This window comes from Alosa alosa, chromosome 13 (assembly GCF_017589495.1).
Source record: "Alosa alosa isolate M-15738 ecotype Scorff River chromosome 13, AALO_Geno_1.1, whole genome shotgun sequence".
Taxonomy (NCBI): domain Eukaryota; kingdom Metazoa; phylum Chordata; class Actinopteri; order Clupeiformes; family Clupeidae; genus Alosa; species Alosa alosa.
In genome coordinates this window covers 19,804,073-19,824,086 of record NC_063201.1, presented here as the reverse complement: position 1 = coordinate 19,824,086, position 20,014 = coordinate 19,804,073, and the positions used below count along the sequence as shown (strand labels likewise).

The 20,014-nt window shown below is 42.6% G+C and overlaps 2 protein-coding genes across 2 annotated transcripts in view; both read right to left on the bottom strand.

Moving 5' to 3' along the window:
- Positions 1–4,237, bottom strand: part of ptprub (protein tyrosine phosphatase receptor type Ub) — a gene marked incomplete in the record, with an annotated part of 161,340 nt that extends 157,103 nt beyond the window's left edge. The window contains 1 exon segment of the mRNA XM_048260931.1: positions 4,012–4,237. Within this exon segment, the coding sequence (XP_048116888.1) occupies positions 4,012–4,081 (70 nt within the window).
- Positions 4,238–12,252: 8,015 nt separating this feature from the next.
- LOC125305430 (glucocorticoid modulatory element-binding protein 1-like) lies at positions 12,253–19,670 on the bottom strand (the record flags this gene model as incomplete). The annotated part of the gene is made up of 9 exons (XM_048260129.1): positions 18,658–19,670; positions 18,208–18,266; positions 17,815–17,936; positions 17,473–17,576; positions 16,589–16,728; positions 14,900–15,037; positions 14,508–14,645; positions 13,765–13,887; positions 12,253–12,767 (listed from the first exon to the last, which is right to left on the bottom strand). Coding segments are annotated over exons 1-9 (1,461 nt in total), but the record flags the coding sequence as incomplete, so codon positions are not given.
- Between the last annotated feature and the right edge of the window lie 344 nt (positions 19,671–20,014).

The window sequence follows — 20,014 nt, the reverse complement described above, 5'->3', positions numbered from 1 at the left end:
CGATATCGTCAACAGATCCCAGACAGAGTCGCCGCCTCCCTCCCCTCCTTTCATTTTCCGCCAACTTTCCATCACCTCGCTTCCTTGAACCGATCTGCCTTTTAAGCTGTTGATGCACCGAAGAGGAATGAACCGGTTGTTCCAGAGACAATAAACATGAAGCTCTTTTTTTCCTTTCTTTTCCCCACTTTCCTTCTTTTTTGTTCTCGTTTTACTTTCACTCCTTTTCCCGTCAGACATGACTCAGCCTGGCCCTGTTGCTTAGTTAGACAAGAAGCCCTTCAGCACCCCACCCCCACCCTCTCCAGAGCCGTCCGTTGCCCAACAAACATCTTCAGTAAAAAAAAAGAGTGTGACTCTTTCTTTCTTTCTTTCTCCTGCTCTAACACATCATTAAATAAAGCACAAGCTAGGCGCTGCTGACCTTCACATCACACACTGTAGCTGGTGTTCCCATTACCCACCCAAAAACAAAAAAAGCACTCTATCCTCATAAACACGAAACAAGTTCAGCGACAGGTTCCTTCTGGCTGGAGTCGGTGAAAGTCAAACAGAAGACACAAAGGGGAGACTTAGTTCCTGAGCACCTGGGCTTTCTTCCCCTAGGGGGTAATGGGAGGAAATGTGTAATTAAGTGGAGATAAAGGCACGAAATGGCTAGATGAGAGTAGTCTGTAGTAGATTACTGGCTCAGCTTCACCTGTGAGGTCTGCACTTTTGGTGCGTCAGATCACAGACCTCCATCCGAGATGGCAGCCGAGATCCTTGGCATGCGAACCCGTGGCGTCAGCCCGTCTGCGGGTATTCCACTGACTCGGCCACAACAGCACTGGCACGCCATACCAAAAACCCACTCCGCTTTAATGACAGGCCCTTCCTCCTCATATCAAATCAAGACAGGCCAGAGACTTTACTACAGCCACATCACCAGTCCAAACACACAGCAGTGAACTAGAACTCCATAACAGAGCTGTAACACTCACACCTTTCCACCACAGGAATGAACTACAAAGAGCTCTTAATCCTATTCAGAAGAGTGTATGTCTCAGAGAGCGGCGTCTGAACCACTGAAGACATTCCTTCCCCCTTTTATCAGATGAAGGTTGGAACGAAGACCAGAACCAGAGACTATCCTTCAGTAATAGTATAAGGCAGGTGAACAGCTCCCATTAATTGTTAGTAAGTGTGCTGCTGCTTGCTGTTCTAACCAGTTTTAAAAGATGAAACAATGTCACTGCTGGGAGAAAAAAGGAAACGACGAGGAAAAAACGAGGTTGTGAAACAGAGCAATGAGCCCTCTCACGTCTCAAATCTCAGGCGACAGCGTGAGACAACGCGAGTACAGCCTCCCTGTTCCGTCCCAGCTCTTTTAATTATCTTCATGTGGTTTAATTATTTTCATAATTCAAACCATTCGTCTCAATGATATGCCTTGCTCACTTCATTACAGAAATCATTTACCAATGTGAGTTCTGCTCGGATGCCTGCGCCGCATTGTGATGTGGCGAATATCTCTATGCTTGACCTGGGAGACCAATAATATTGCATGCCCTTGGGAGGAGGAGGGGGGTTGGAGTAGGGGGACAAAACAGAACAAAGTTTTTCAGATAAATCGCGTCAGTGGATATAGGGAGCTAGACAGGGCCCTGATGAAGATGAAGGGGAATATTCCTTCAGTGCAAATGATCAATATGTATTACCTTCAGCCAGAAAAGCAGAGGCTCTTCTGCAAGATGAAGCCACCAAGGTCACACCATGCACAGCACAGAAACCCCGAAACACACACAGCCACATGGCCATTACTTGTATCTAGCCTATGTTAAGCACTGGCTGGCATTACTATGTTGGGTCATGAAGTTCTATCATTTTAAGTGCATTTCACTGAGTTTTACAGGTGTTTAGCTCTGTCCTCTTGCACCAAGTAGCCTACATCACAAATCTAGGCAATCAGAAATAGATTATCATCATTATCTGATAGGCTACTGAGAAATAGATTATCATCATTATCTGATAGGCTACTGAGAAATTTGCCATATTTCATTAGCTCAATGTAAGTACAGTGAACTTTTATTACCCTGCTTCATGGTTGGTAGACAGAGTGTTCACAGATGAACTTGTACAAAGTGTAGGCTACTGTGCTATACTACTCTGAGGCTATAGAAGTGTTTTTAAGTGATAGCCTGTAAGTGGTAGTATCTGCGATGCACACAATTGCTCTCAAAAACCATTATGCTGAAATAAATATTTAACTGTAAGAGGCTGATCTAAAAACCTACAAAAAGTCACTATCACGGTTCCTGTTGTCAATTCACTTTAGGTCAAGTTCTGTATGGCTGTCAACTGGAGCAGATAACGCGCTGGCGGAAATGGCGGCCACAGATGATAATAGACGGATTAATCGAACAAAAGTCAGACCGAGACAACAGCTTGTGGATTTGTTAGACAAAGACGCTAATGAAAAAAGACACAGAAATTACATTACGCCATGCGCAAAGCGGATGCATGACAGATCGCTCAGTGAAGGACATTTGGATATAAATCAATAGCTTCTTCAAATGAGCCTTAAACGCTTAAGTGTCTCCAAGTCCATAGATGAAGCGGAAGAGAATTCGGGGTGCATCTTTAAAAAGATGTGTCCGATGAGGCCTCGTCATAGATAAATCACACACACACCCTCTCTCTATCGCGCTCTCTCTCTCTCCCTCCCTCTCTCTCTCTCTCTCTCTCTCCATCACTTACGCACACACATGGAAAACGAGAGAACGCGCGCGGAGGAGCGAACGCAGGAGAGCACCCACCCTCCACCCTAAAAACACGCCAGCCAGCCATCAAATTTTGTATCATAATTGTCTGCGCTAGTTTCATCACGATTTTTTAATGCTACTGATTAAAGTCTTTGTTGGACTATTTAAAAATCTGCCAGATGTGCGTTAAAAACATGCAGACTGTCAGACAACAAAAATAACAGCCTGGATAAGTCAAACATCGCAACTTGCCAACAAACATGGTTTCATCAGATAAGAATTTCCAAAAAGATATTGAAAACGCGCGGGAGGGGGGCAAGTGCAATCCTCTTTGTGTCATCCAATTTGTTAAGTCGGTGTATTTACAAAACAACTGTTAAAAACAATGATACAAGGAGATTAATGTGTGTTTCTCTGCTTCCCCGGCTGGTCCGTCGGTGCTCACAGTTTCACCAAAGAGCCAGTGTTTTAAAGGTAAAGAAAATAAAAAATAAAATAGAAGGAGTCGCTTATTTTAAACTGTTTCAATTTGGAGGGAAAGGCTAGGCCTACATATGGTTAATATGATCTTGGTATTTTGTCAAATAGCAATTATTAAGCCCAATAGGAAGGAAGGATTGCATATCACTGATGACAATTCAGGACTGCACTGAAAATGGAGATAAGCAGTGTCTTTATAAAACATTGCATCTTCATGAGTTAGCTGTATCGTTCACAATAAACATCATTATTAGAAGCGGCAAGCTTCATTAAGTGTCCAAGTCAAATAACTTCACAAGCTCCATCCACTCCGCATCTCACCACGAGCTGCGCAGGTAAGAAAAACAACGGGAGCTATGGGTCTAGACAAAGTAATTCTGTTCCACCTGGTCCGGCAAACGTGCAATAAATATTACTTTCTCGTATTCGAAAAAAAGTCATTTTGGTTCATCTTAATCAACCCAGACAAATTCTAACGCACTCTAACAATTTGTTTTACCCACGACCTGAAAGCAAGGGAAGCTGAAAAGAGTTGATGTCGCCTACGATTCAGCAAATACGGTCAGTTAATACAATACGTATCAAAGCCCTGCTCCAACAAACAGAATTCAGCCACCGAATTTCATAGCCTATCGTAAAGTCTTTCAGAACTTTCAAACACACTGCGAGCAAAGTGAAACAGGGGTTTTGCCCACACTTTGCACGCATATATTCCCACATCATCTGAATCCAGCAAAACACGAACAACTTTGCAAGAGTGCAAATTCGTGAAAACCTGGGACATTACCTGTTGGTCCTTCAATGCCATCGGCGTGGATGTGGACAGCCAAAATCAACAGAAAAGCACAGGTGTTCATTCTGTCGTTTTAGTCCGGTTTGGGATATCAACAATAATCATTTCAGTGACTCCGAAAGGGCTGGTTGTGAAGTTGCTGACTCTGGCCCATCGATTCCCTGAATTCCTATTGAAACGCAGCGGAGAGTCTTTCCGAACGGTAGAAGGGCAAGCGAAAGCCTTGCTAACTGACGTCAGGATAAACAATTCAAAACGGGATTTTTTCACGCATACTTTTAAGCGCGTGACATGTGTGCTTAAAAGTATGGAGCGCACGCCTCCATGTGGCGCACTCGAGTAAAGATCAATTGCGCAACTCATCCGCCGTGGAAAAGTGAGTTTCTGGGGACCAGATTACTCCGTAGTATGCTATGTATGACAGTGCGGCAGAATGATAGTCCATTGCCATTAGTTGACATCAGTTATTCCGGATACTAATTATGGTTGTCAAATTGGGTGCATGTACGTGCTTTTTACGTGTGTAAAAAGAGTAGAATCCATGCAAGTCTCGTGTAAGTCTTATTCACACGTCTGGATATGTGGCTCAAGTTGTATCAGTAGGCTAATAAGTAGGACAAGCCAACAATTATTACATTTATCGAAATAAAAGGCCCGCACACGAGAATTCTTCACTGAGAGAAATTCCTATAAAGTTCTGTAGGCATTATGTGGTTACGCCCACGCAGTCACGCACTCAGTTATCCCTTAAACCAGAAGTAGAAGAGGTATTGAAATATGTATTTTTTCTCCCGGCGGCACAACGGCGACTGTTGCCAGAGACGAGACCTCCCTAATCCTGCCAGGTTTAATCAGACGAGCAGCTATTACATTGTGCCCTGAGGATACAGAGATGAGACACAGACGAGCTACAGCAGGACTATAGCCTAGGAGGGAGGAAATGTTAAGAGCAGTGCCGAGCGGCCAGCCTCCTCATATCCCAGCGCTGATGAACACTGACAAAGTGCAGAGACGACTGACCCTCTGAACAAGGTATTTACGCCCATTTTTAATGATTTCCACGGAGCTTCCTGAACTGACATTGAAGGCAGAAACGTTTTCCTTTCCTTCGGTCTCTTCACCTGTCACTGTCAGTCTAGAGGGGGGCGTATCACAATGACAACCGGTACTCGGCTCTGGTGGTGACAGCTGAGCTATTCACCTTGATTCACCCGGGTGAGGGGGCCTCATCCTCCGGCACACCGGCTGGGCCCCGGAAACGAACGGTATTATCCAACCATCCCACTGGTTAGTCAGATTTGGGCTAATCTTTTTAACCGTGCAACCAAGAGAATGGAAGCTGATTGATCCTAGAACAAAAGCGTAAAAAAAAGCTTAAACCAAACATCACAAACTATCATGTAAAGTAGACCAGGTGGTGTTTGGAATATTAATTTGCCTCTATGTGATCAATTCCATTTTAATTGGATCATTTGCCTTACATTCCTTGGATGCAACCTATTTGGGGTGTGGAGTTTGAGGACAAGCAATATAGTTACAAACTCTCCAATCTATACCGATGACCAAACACTGAAATAACACCCTTATCTATTCTAAGCCACATTGACAATAATAACGCTGTGGGAAAAGGCGATGAAATGCACCTGAGGAGATGAAGAGCCTTTGTGGGGATATGAATCCTGTGTCATCTTCAGTTGGAGACAGTGACCATCAGAATGTCAGTTCAGGGCAATTTACAGATTCCCCAGAACAGTCTGAGCGCTATATGGATAGCCTACAGGCCTATGGGTAATATACAATTGTAAAGGCAAAACAAGGCCAGGTAAGTTTATAACACATTCAATACACATATACAATCCAATGTGCTAGGCTATGCAAACATAAAAGCGAAAATGCAGTTAATACTTACAGAAGGTACAGCACATAATGTGCAGTATAAGGTACGGGACAGGTGGAAAATGTGGCAATCTGACAGCCACCAGGTGGCAGGAGTGGTGAATAGCATGCACTGTAAAAGTCAGCGTGTTCTACAGCAGCAACACCTCTTCAAATGACAGGTACAATGGCTGTGTGGAAGCACTGGTAGCCTAATCTTGTCCCTTACTGAAGTAAACACGCGTACAGCGTACACTCATCTACTTTTGTGAGCCAAGTGTACACAAAGTAGGCCTATCTCAAGGCATCAACAATAAACTGTTGGCGGTGCATATTATCCAGCCAAACACATAGTCTCAGAGGGAATGAAGACGTGCAAGTATTGTCTGACTGGATGGTATACATTGAAGGAGACTAATCCGATCAGGCCGCCACCCAGTGCGCATCATCCAGTTACCGCGATACGGCCTGTCTTGTGTGAGTATCCAAGTCTCATGATTGAATCATCAGTCGAGAGAGATGTGGCCATTTCCGACCCAAACACATTTGAGGGCTGGTTTATGGTCGTAGCAAAGGGGCCTTAAACACGTTTAGCTTCAAGCAGTGTGAGCGTGATGGATTGCCTCTCCATATATTAGATTCGATATAAAAGCACCAAGCGATTGTTTTGCAAATCGTAGCTTTAATTCAATATAGGGTGGAGCAAAATGCGGATATAGGTCAACAATAGCTGCCCTGTGGGCTAGAACTTTGAAATGTCATCCTGCAGAGGCTTTCTCGAGAGAATTTCTGTTAGCAAACTGAGCTTAATCATGCAATGATGCGTGTGTAGTACAATGTGTTCACCAGAGGGCACAACGCATCTGACATGGTGGATAGGGAGTCTACATCAAACTCATTTAGTTAAGTGAATAAAATAAAGGTGTTGCGCATCATGAGTCAGTGGCATTCATAATCATAACACTCCACATACTTGTCACTTGATTTAATATCAGTTCTTACTTCAGATGACTGGGAGGACGTGTTGGTTAATTAGCAGCGTTGGTCATCCTGCTACACACCTGCACCTGCATTTTCTGCAGCTGCTTGTTAACCCTTGTGTTATCCTCAAATCTTACCGACTCTAAATACCCCAGCTAAATAAACCCTCAGAAAATGATTATAATTCATATTGTTACCCAGTTTTTTTGTGACAGGTACTTAACAAGAGTGTAATAGCCACCACCAAAAGCTCTACAAAACAATCCCACCCCCCCACACCCCTTTATGAACCTTGGAACCCTGGCTGGCAATATTGCCCATCCAGTGTCAGCAGCCCAAATGCTTGCTGTTGCTTCCCCTTTTGACTTATACAGTCCTGCCTAAATGACTTATATGTAATACGTACTTGTGTATGTAATAATGATAATAACAATATATGTTCTCATACTATTCAAATAATAATATCCATAATGTGTCAAATATTCATGTATTCTATGTTTCATACAGCTGGGGTCAACATCAATGTACAAAATATTTGTATAGGACATTGAAAACATATTATTGTACAAATGTCATGCTAACTCTGTTGTACCCTTCAATTGAGGAAAAGTCAGGAAACATGAAGCAAAAAAAAAAAGTGAACCATATATTTTATAATGTTAAACATTGCTTGGGGTCAAATTGACCCCAAGGAGGGTTAATCTACATACATTAGCCTACAAACGCAAATCATGATAGCAAAAGTTTCTGAATCTACTTAACACACTGAAGGCTATTTCAACACCTTCAATATGACCTTCATTTAGGCTACAAGAGGTCAGTGGTTAGCATTCATTACCTCACTACCTTATTTCGTGTTTAGAATGAGGCCTTGCTCATGGTAGAAATGGTATGAATACGTATTATAATAATGGTATATACCAGCTCAAGCCTGCAAGCTTTTTATTCAGATGTAGTGTACTACATAATGGTAAATTAACTTGAGGTAGTGTGTGTGTGTGCATGAGAGAGGAACAGAGAGAGAGAGAGAGAGAGAGAATGATATCCGCCAGGTGCAGTATAATGCCTTATAGTGCACTATCTCTCTTTCCCACTATACCACTCCGCATGAATTTGCCATAATACATTTGACCTGTGCTTTCCCTGATGAAAATGGGATTACATGGACTCTGGGCGTATCAGGGAACATTCAGAACGCAAGTTTAAAGGGAGTCTCTGTGCCACTGCTTGAACCAAACAGATACACACTGAAACCACTTCATGATGCCACTGTGGTCTGTGGTGAGCCTCTTGGGTCATACTCACCACTACACACCCAAGAGTCCAGAAAGGTGTCATATGGGACGATGGGAGATCAGAGAGGTTAATAGACCACAGTGGAAAAGTGTCTGAAATAGGCCTACATCTCTGACCTCTACCGCCATCTGCCTGTGATACACCAGAATGCAGGCTTTCTCCTCCCTTTTATGCAGGCCATGTTGAATTAAAGGCATATTATGCTTTATTAAATAAGTTTTTTTTATCCCAATACAACAGCTGCAAAGTGATTTTGGTGGTAAACTAGCTTGCAATGTCCCAGCCATAACCAACCTGTATGGAGAACTAGCCTTGCAACTTTGCTTTCCCCCGACCAGAGAATCATGCATTGCTTCACGGCAATTGTGCAATAGCCTACTATTTGTAAGAAAGGTGTAGTATTTACCTTGTTAGTTGACATGACTTTTCTGAGATCTTTGCCCATTTGTAAACAAACCCAGATGCACCTGTCAGGGGGAGGGTGCAAGCCATGAGTGGTATTTCCAACAGCTGAAATACAAATGCACCCTATAGTGGAGCAGATGAGCTCATATATAAAAGGTATTGTGCATTTTATGACTAAAGCATGACATTTTGGCTAGTGGTTCTAGAGACTGTAAACTTTATTTTCAGATATGGAGCCACTTCAGATTTGACCTCAGGGGCCAGGCAGACTCAAAACAAATTTCACTAATTTTCAGGAGTAAAATATTACTGCAAGTCATTCTAGAATTTTACAGTGCAATCTAGAACTTGCATTAACTGCCATGTATAATGTGTGCTTGAGTGCATTATGACATCAAATGGAATATTTAGTTGGCAACATTCTTATGCAACCCGAATTCCAAAAAAGTTGGGATGCTTTGTAAAATGTGAATAAAAAAAGAATGCTATGAACTACAAATCATATCAACACTATGGGCTCTATCGTGCACCCGGCACAAGGTGGCGCAAAGTGCAACGCAAAGCTTATTCTCATCTTGCACCCAGTCAGTGGCGGATTTTGCACCATGCGCTTCACTTTTATTAAACCTTGCGCCCAGGGGTGCGGCAGAAGGTGTGGTCTGGCGCATGATCCAAAAATCGCTCTTACACAAAAGAGAAACCTGGTCAGAAATCTGTGCCAAGTTGTTTCTATGTTATTTTAAGAGCAGTGATATGGGCGGGTGCATACACCCTGCTTCTCTCCTCCACAGGAACGCGCACCAGCGCACATCCATGCAAAATGTTACAAATTACATGATTACATTGGGAAACATTATAATAAAGATATTAAGAAATACATCGCACAATGAGTATTCACCACTGTGGGGAAATAAGTGGGGGAAAAAGTGTTTTAATGTCTAATGGGGTTGTTGTTTAACTGGCTACACTTTAAAGAAAGGTATACATTAAAAGGATGGTCTCAGTTATTTTGAATTTTCCTTAGCTGTGACCTCCAAGGTCAGCCTGACTTAGGGAGTCTGAAGTGAAACCAGCTTATCGCTTATCATGAAAGCTATTTTTCTTTCTTTTTATGTAATCCATCCAGAATACTGTTTTAGTCCTATAAATAATGGTAAGATTTTGTTTACAACTCAGACTTGTTGCTCTCATGCTTAGGAAGGATGCTTGTGTGTTAGTAACCTGTCTCCGGCGTTGTGAATAAAGCTTTGTAGGCTACTCTGCCATATGGTTGGCTTGCCTGTGGGATAATTTTTGCCTCTTTGTGGATTAATACTTAATTTTTACCACACCATCATTTTCAAATTGGTAATGACGGATCAAATTGAGTAAGAACTTAAACTCAAGATCCTTGGTCAATGAAACATAGCCTCTATCTATGAGTAACTTATTAAGTAGTCTACGAAAAAGTCTATGAAAATTAGGTCTACCTTTGTTATAAACATTTTATACATGAGTTACATCCAATGTCTTATAGGCCAGACGCACTAATGTGTAAAATATTGATTAAGATGTAGTGCTTAACATGCTACATTATAAAGTAATGTTTGGTATAATAGTATTTGGTATAATAGTATTACTGATAAATGTAAAGAAGCAGACCCATGGGGGCAGTGGGGAGTTACTTTCAGTTTCAGGTCTGCTTTAAGCTGCTTGTCCATAACTTGGCCTACGTTGTCCCAAATTGTCTCTTTCTCTTTCCGATGGGCTGCATGTGGTGAGCTTAAACAACAGGGCTACGGGTCAATTTACACTGAACTGACACTTTAAGGGGAACATGCTGTAATCTCTATAGTCACAATGTCATGCGAGATCAACATGGAACATGAAGAAAAAAATCTCCAGTTCATCAGTACACATGATTGCTGACACAGGACAAAGAGGGTACATTTTTTATTTAGCGTTTTTAGTTGGACTTTAAAAATGCCTTTTCCCTGTAATTTCTATTGGCATTGATGAATTTGCCCCAATGTAGGTGTGTGTGTGTGTGTGTGTGTGTGAACAGTGCACTTGTGTTCCACTCTCTCATAAAGATATAAACTAAACACATAAATACAAATATATATTTTACAATACATCTGAAAGGAAGAAAAACTGTTTGTGCAGATTAGTTTAGAATTAAGTGCTTGCTTAAAGAGACATGATTCCAGAACACAGAAAGAAACCAAATGTTTAGTTGTTAACTACTCTGATTGAACCAGTCATTTGCTGAGTTTCTGCATATATCTTTTCCTAAGTCTGTTCATCCTCAGACATCTTGGGCCCGAGGCTGCCTTAAAGAAGGGGATTTTGGGGGATGCTACAGTACATGGTCTCTCCACTGAGTCTCAATTTAGATTCATTTTTTTATTTTACAATCCAAACTTGCAAATAGCTTCAGAACTGAATGGTACCATCTAAGGTGCATTTTTTATCTAAAAATAAATAAACAAACAATGAGCATATCCATGTGTCCAACTAATTGTACAAGTAACAGTTTCCGCTCCTTTTTTCTTCTCAGGCCAGATGCTTCCATGACAAATGTTTCCCTTTCAGCAAATCCCTACAATTTGGTTTTGTTAATCTCCAAGGACTAACCCAAGGGAGCAAAGCCACTATGCAAGTACCACTATGACGAGTGCCAAACTAACTGTAAAACAGGGGCTACATAATACTGGCTGCAAAAGGGATGATCATTGACAAAACAAAATAATCACTAATGACTAATACTGTCCTTGAAAACTTCAATTATCTTTTAACACCGTACAAGGGCAAAAAATGCTGATGTAAAACAAAAATAGAACTAAATAAATTTGCCTGGAACACCTGGAATTCCCTATATACCATATATATGTATACATATCCAATATATAAATTTAAAGTGTAATGAAAATTCGACATACAAACTATTCACATATACACAAAAGTATACTCTGTCAACAAAGTAACTGTGTAGTTGAAACAGTCATGAAACCCTGAAACTCCAGAAGAGGAAACATATTTGAAAGAATAGAAAACAGTGATTTTTCTTTTGGCTTAAAATCACTTGTGGCCAGAGGGGAAAGAATCAAGTATTGAATCCAGTCATAGGTATGTAGAGGTATACATTACTTCACCATCCAGGAGAAAAAAAACATGTAGGATGGTGGACCACATCGACCGATTTCTGCATTATAAAGGACAAGGACAGAGGAGTCAGCTGCAGCTGAGTTCTCATGTTTAAAGGTCCTAGGCTACACGCTTGTGGTTGTCTTCCCTGTGAAAGGAAGATAGAGGCTAGTGATACGTGGGCCATGTTAGATTAAAAACTCCCTGAAGTTTGTCACATGGACAACCATCAACCCTATTCACCTGTTATCTCTCACTATCTCTATCTCTCCCTTTCTCTCTCCCTCTCTCTCCTCTCTCTCTCTCTCTCTCTCTCTCTCTCTCTCTCTCTCTCTCCCTCGGTGGTGTGGATTGGAGGGTATTTCCTGCTGCTTAGCGGAACGCTCTTTTGTGGCTCTTTTTCTTTCCTGCCGTTTTGTGTGTTCTCTCCCCAGCCCCCTCCTCTCTGCATCTCCTCTCCTCCCGTCTCCTCTCCTCCGCCATCGACTCCTCTCCCTCCTCGTCCTCTTCCTCCTCCACGGCTCGCCTCCTCCCCCTCTCCTCCTCCTCCCTCTCAGACTCCCCTCTCTCCTCCTCTATTTCCACCCTCTCCTGCATCTCTCCCCTGGACGGAGGTCTCTCCTCCATGGCACTGAGAGCCCCCGCAGACCTCAGGTTGGCCGCGCCTGGCAGGCTGAGCCCCGAGGCCGGGCTGATCCCCACCGCTTCGGCCTTCCGCCGGTAACCTCCAGAGGCTGAGTGGAGGGGGAAGAGCTGGGAGCCGGTGGGGAGCTGAGCCAGGCTGGAGATGGGGAGCCCAGGCACCGACAGCGTCTGCCCCACCGGGGAGAAGGTGATGGGGGACAGCACCGTGAAGGGGCTCCCGGAGGAGGCGGCCGCAGAGCTGGAGGAGAACATTGCGGAGGAGGTGGAGGCGGAGCGCTGCAGACGTGGCCGTTTGCCGAACGGGGGCCTGGAGAAGGGCGTGGCCTCCAATGGAGTGTGCACAATGATGGGGAATGGAGAAGAGGGGTGGGTCCTCCAGTCCAGTGGCTGCTTCTTCTGATTGTCCAGCTGACATTCTAGAACTTTAGAGCACACAGAAGTCAAAAGTCATTTATTATCGTAAACATGCTAATAACCATTTCGTTCGAAAATTCTTAAAACAACGATGTCTTATAATACTTCAAAATAAAATTTGCTAAATGAACCTTACATTTTTCAGTAGCCATAGGTGTGTAGATTTGAACAAAATCTAGTTTGGTTCTAACGGGGCTTTTACTGCCTGAAATATCCGATTTTGTTTACCACGCTCAGAGTTTAGTGCTGGGCTGCTGGGTGCTTATTCCCAACATTTCTCACGGCACATCAACGGTTAGCCTGAGAATTCTCGTCGCAATTCAAAATTCCAGTGGAGCTCCAAGCGGATTTGTACACGCAGCCTTACAACACTGTTTACAGCTCTTCGAGTCACGGCAAAATGTAATTTTTGGTACATAACTAATTTAGATAAACTTATGGTGTGGGTGCTTGCGTTTCTTTAGGAATCCGCCGTCTTGGTTTGTATAGAAATTAATATTAAGTGACACATACACGTAAGAGGTTGGACATACGTGACGGTTGATAATATGTGACGTTCCAATATGATTTTCAGTCAAATATCCAATAGTGAGGACACTTAGTGGATATACTATTACTGATAGTAACTATTATTTAATACATTTGTAAATACATTTGATGCTGTTATTTTTGGTAATAATAATAGGGGTAGGTGGAATGTGTCAACTTATTATTAGTGCAAATGGCAACAAGTAACAAAAGTCTCTCCTTATCTAAATAATCTGTTAAATGGTTAATTGAATTGAACTGTAACTGTAGCTTCTACTTACAAGTAACTCTTACAAGTATTCGCTCCGGTATTCATCCAGGTTCAAGTCTACTGGCAGAATGCCATAAGCTATTCTCAACATTGGTGGAGGTTTTGAAACAAGCATTTTGATGATATGAAGCACAACAAAGGCAGTGCATCTTTATAAAAGAAGAAAGGGCAGTGTGATTGGGTGGATGGGCTGTTGTTGTTCTCACCGTCCAGTCTGTTGTGGAGCAGCTCTTCATTCTGGGACGTCCTGCTGCGCTGCAGGTCCAGAACCTGCCTGACAGAGTCCAGCAGCCCAAACATCTGAGTGAGCGTGCTCAGAACCGCTGCATCTGATGTGATAACAAACATAGGCACACACACACACACACACACACACGCACGCGCACACACACACACACACACACACACACACACACACACACACACACACACACACATATCACACACAATATCACCAGTTAGTACACAATAATAGGAGACATTCCGCACCTTATACACAGGGACATGAAAAAGTACCATGAGAAAGGTCAGAAGAAAAGAAACATGTATGATTGTAACCTTTTGAACAAAGTGTGTCTGCATGTGTGTGTGTGTGTGTGTGCTGGTATTGTGCGTGTGTGTGTGTGTACAGGTGTGTGTTTGCGTGGGTTTGTGCATCTGTATGTGAGTGTGTGTGTGTTTCTGCATCTGTGTGTGTGTGTGTGTTTCTGCATCAGTGTGTGTGTGTGTGTGTGTGGTTGTACATCTGTGTGTGTGTGTTTCTGCGTCTGTGTTTGTGCGGGTGTATGTGTGTGTTTGTGCATCTGTGTGTGTGCATGTGTTTGTGCATCTGTGTGTGTGTTTCTGCATCAGTGTGTGTGTTTGTACATCTGTGTGTGTTTGTTTGTGTGTGTGTGTGTGTGTGTGTGTGTGTGTGTGTGTTTGTGCATCTGTGTGTGTGTGTACCTACCTGTGTGATGCAGGAGAGCCTGCTCCCCACGCTGTTCCACCCCCCGCAGCAGGGCTAGCAGCTCTGTGCGGATGCTGGACACCACCTCCCCCACCAGGCCCAACTCCGACAGGCCCTGCCAGAAGCTCAGAGACTCATCTGGAGACACACACATGCACACACACACACACACAAACACACACACACACACACACACACACACGCCATAACAGACACACATAATAATAATGGGTTTGAATAAAGATAGTTACAGAATCTATGCTCAAACCAAACATTACTCTCTACTTCCCTATTTATACACACACTCTCCAACCCTGTCTGACCCCACTAACACTGACCACACCCTCTTTTGTCTTTTGGCCAGTAACTCCTGATAATTTCATTATTATCACCTGCGTCCTCTGCTTCTTTCTTGATCTCTCCGTTGGCCTGTGATTGGGCAGGGATCATATGACTCGCCCGCGCCTCCATCATGACACTGCCTGAGTCTTCAGACTTGTCCTCCATGAACAGCATCTGACCGCCACCACCTACTCAAAGAGACCGACAGAGGAAGAGATAAGAGTGATTGAGAGGAGGAATAAAAGAGAGACAGAGAGAGAGAGAGAGAGAGAGAGAGGAAAGACAGAAATCTGGTCATTGACAGAAAACTGTCAGCAACACACTGCACACTCCTGGACCTATCACACGAAAAAGGCACTGAGAAGGCAAAGGACAAATGGGAAAGTGTACCATCTGTATCACTGCTTCAAGAAATAGGTAAAAAATGCAGGACATCCTCAAAGGCGGGGGGTAAGAGTGCTGATTTGGGAGAGGTTGTAATAGATGGGGTGAGGATGTTGCCAGCATGTCCTGTAATGAAGGCAATAAGGATGGATGGAAATTGGTTGCAGTAAATCCAACTAATAAACTTAACTGCCAGAAACCTGTTTAGATTTTAGCTCAAAGACATTACACAACTTTGAGTGGCAGTCTCTTAAATAACAAATATTTCCTATAATATTGATAGCCTTTTTAATACAGACCATATCTCTATTTAGAAAAAGCAGCTTTACTTGAATTGATTACTGAAATCAAAAAGCAGATGTGTGTGTCACTGTAAAGCTTAAAGGTGCCATGTGTAAGAATTGAGGTAAAAATATCCAAAAAATGAGCTACACGCATCAAAAGAATGGAAGGAAATAAGGGTGATGATGTCATTAAAAAAATGACAAGGTATAGTGCTGAAGAGATATCAACCTGAATTAGCATGCTAAATTACTAGCCACAGCCCGACAAGTGTCATAATACCAGTTTAAGGCCATGGGAGGCAGCATCGCGGGGTAACATAACCGCCAGCCAAACTGCAATACACGTGTCTCGGTTGTTACTCTAGGGTAGACAAACTCACTTTCTGGAGGTATACTGCCCCATCTTTTATGGAATGTGGAGTATGAATTGATTTTTTGGCAGACATTACACATAGCACCTTTAAAATGAAAAGTGAACACAAAATAGTTGTGTGTGGCAGCAAGGCATCGAGGCATGTCTAAATCAAATATTGCTATAAAATGCTGCCTTCTAAGATATCTTCATTTTGATGAATTTTGAAGGCAGTGTAGATGTATCTTCCGTGCTGCCTTCAACATTCAAAATTCTATCTAATTATGAGCAGCTGAACTGTAATTGGCAACAGATCTTTTTTTTTTAGAGCTGTGTAGTTGAACATTACGTTATTCTGCTTTCTGGTATCCTGGCAGCGGCTCTGTGTTACCTTGCTAGGCCGTCCGAAACAAAGTTCACAGCTGCAATCTTGATGCCTGCTATGGCAAGTGACTTATAAGATAGCTGAAAGTAGCGAGACAGCAGACAGCTGCCTTCCGTTTCAGACTCAATATTTCAAATGGATAACTTTTTCCAGCCTTCATTTTAATTTCAGCTTTAAATTCAATTTCTTGAAAGCACTGGGGCTTACAGCACCTGGTGATGGTGAGTAGGGATAGAAGCTCAGGTGTGTGCCTTACATGGCCGTGGTGGTAATAGGGTTCAGGTATGTGACTGAACTGGCTCTGGTGGGAGGGGTGCTAAGGTGTGTAGCCTACCTGGCAGTGGAGAGGTGGGCGTGGGCATGGAGGGCAGGCGAGTGCTGTTGATGAGGAGGTCAAACTTGGTGCTGCGACACGAGTTGGTGCACACCGTGTCATGCTGGTAGAAGTCTATCTGGCCTGAGTCCATCATTTTCCTGCAATCAGGGCCGATGGAGAGAAACACAGTCAAGGAAAGCTATGTGTGTTCATTTTCTTGTGTACTTGAATGTTTTGATCTGACACAGGCTTGGATATATCTACACATTGTGTTGCTGCAGTTTTTGTGATGTTAACTCAATGTTATTGGCACATGTTTATCTCTATTCAGAGAGTGGTCATGATATAATTAATTGCCATTATCTCAACTACTGATTGAGTTTAGCACATTTAATACTTATTGGGAAATACCCAATTAAATTCTGCCCAATTAGCATGCAGTACCAACAGTACACTAATTCCTCTCTCCACTCTTCCACTTGGCCAACCATCATGATGTATTTGTGGAAGATAGTAAACTTGTCCCAGCTGAGAATAGCTTGCCTGTATTTCCTCACATTGTTTGCTTTCATTTGGAAACTCACTATGATGTTATTGTTACAGTAGCAGCATTACAGAAGTAAACATGTGTATCATTTGATTTTAAATCGAAAGGACAGGAAAAACTGTTGTGATTACACATTACTGATTAACACCACGCCCAAAGTGGTATGTTCATAGTCAGATATTTAGAACATTAGCGGGTCATGTTTGGGTGAATGTTCTGTAAGGATCTGCTGTCAAATGAATATTTGATGGGGATCATTATCAAGCAAAAAAGGTGGTGCTGGGGGGGGGGGTGTTCTGTATGTGTGTGTGTGTGTGTGTGTGTGTGTGTGTGTGTTTGTCACTGTCTACATTACCTGAGCATAACCCCTCCCAAGCGAATGGCTCTCTTCCAGTCTTTCAGAGTGGATTTGCCAGCCAGCTGAACAAACTGCTTTGGGCTAATCAGCTGGTCATTGAACTGCATGGAAAGCATACACTAGGAGCAGGAACTATGTCAAGCAAATTTGCCATTCATAAGAAACAGCAAATATGTAGCGTTAAATAATTGAAGTAAAAATGCTGCCAGGGACATTTTTTATTTAAAATTCTACTCATTAGTGAATTAATGAATGAATTAATCAATTAATGTAGTTTAAATTCAGAGAGGCTTGACTTAAATGCTAATTCAAAATGTTGCAGGGGTGTTATGGACGCACCTTGACACATTTGACGTTAATGCCTGGACACACAAACTTCTTGTAGAGGAGGACTGCTCTGCTGTCGCCACAGGTAATGGGGTATCCATATTCCACCTCATCCCCATCTGTGCTGCTATCCTCTGTTGGGGGGAAGGGGAGTGTTACACAAAACATGCCTGACTGTGTTAGACTATACAGCTGAATTCAACAAATGTCTAGTTATCTGATGAGCACATGCTGTCCCTTTGAAGTGAGGACTGATCTTATCACTGACGGCAGATGAGCCACTTCTATGACAAGCATGGACATGATGTAAGTGAACTGAACTATTCTGTATCCTATCGTACAACAAAAAAAATATGTGTGGAGAGGAGGAGAAAGGAGAAGGATTGGTATGAGGACGCCTCTCACCTTGGTGCGTCTCCACAGCCAGAACTGTGGTAGATGTATCTGCAATGTCGTCATTTGCCCTGCAGGGGGAGACAAAGTCAAGAGTTTTATGTAGAGGGATCACAAAGCATTCTACAGGGTAGGGCTGATCGGCATTCTGCGTGCGCAGTGCATATATTATAACTGAAAACAAAGCCAAGGTAAATAACCCGACAGCATTGGTAGGTAGCCTATTAAAATGCAGCGTCTGGTTTATTTACAACACTTAAAGATGCATGTCTTGATTACAATATGTCTCAAATATCATGTTTTACTGTCGATATACAGATATACATTATATCATAATTAAATTATTATTATGGCAAGAAGGACATTCGCTAAAATTATCTGTTTTTTATCTGCACGTTTAATTCGTATTTTGGCTTTAGTTTGCAGGTGGGCAGAGTTTAGAGCCCCACCCTCCCTACTCACCCCTGAGAAATTGACTGGAGGTGCAGGATGACCTGGGCTTTGTGGCCAGTGATGGTGTCACCCTCCTCTCCCTTGACCACCAGCATGTCCCCCATAGACATGGTGACACCCGCATTGGCCATTATAGACTCCGAAAACCGCTACAGACGGACATGGAAAGCGCAATCACAGCAAATTAGAAATATCTCCATTCATGTTTGTTTACGTCCTATTGCAAATGAATATTCAAGTAGCCTAGCCTACACAAAACATGAGTGCTGATTTTGAATAGGCTACTACTGAATTTTAACCTATAGCCTAAGCTATTATTACAACTGGCAGCAGTGGTGAAAGTAGACCCAACATGATACTAAGAGTAGAACACAAATACATATAGGCTAATTATATTCAATTGTGCTGTTGAATAACATCAGTACAATGAAGAAGCACACAAGCAGTTCATTAGCAATCAAACCCTCAGTTACGCGCCGGCTGCACTGTTGTTGCGTGAGTAAATGCCACAGTGCGTGATGTACAGTCATAACTGTTCATCAGAGAAAGCTACGTGCAAATTCCACGCACAAAAGGACGAATGAGAGGCATATGAACAGTTAAAATAATCAGCCGTCAAAGCACGTATGATTGTGATTACCAAATGTTGCTGTCGTAGAAGATTGGCTCTTTACAACTGAATATTATTACACTGTTATTATAGAAATTCAGCTCTAAAATGACCATTAGACGCGAGACACATTAAACAAAGTTGAATACAGGACAATTGCTAATACATCTAACCACAGCTATCTTTCAACCTAGATAACATTAGAATAAATATATTTTTCATGTTCTTTCGGAGTTCTGGCAATAGCTTTTCCCAAGTTCAGGCTTGCGCTTCACACCCTTTGCGTGCTTGCTACTCTATCTGTGCGTGTTTAGGAATGCGCCATTTATTTAACCACAACACAACAACAGTTGCACTTGATCTTGGAAAAACAGATTAGAATACACATATAAGTATTTAAGAAGAATGTTGCTTCGACCTGTCATTGTCACAAAGGTTGTCAACGCCAGACCGATACGCTATTTCTTGAGCCTTAACGTGCCTTCGTATTTCTTTTCTCTCCGTTTAGCACTGACGTCTCTGGTGCGACGGCACGCACACCAACAGCCGTGCGGCAACGTTGTCCCGTCCCCTCAGATCTCGGTCCCGGACGGTTCGGTAGCAGCCGATCAAATAACCCCTACACACCACTACATCGAACTAGAATAACGCAATTCTCGAAAATTCAACTTTAAACGAAAGTCGTTTGTTTTCTTTACCTTTTTTACGGCGTCGAAATCATCCTTAGCTTGTTGAGAGCTTTTTAGAGCATGCGCC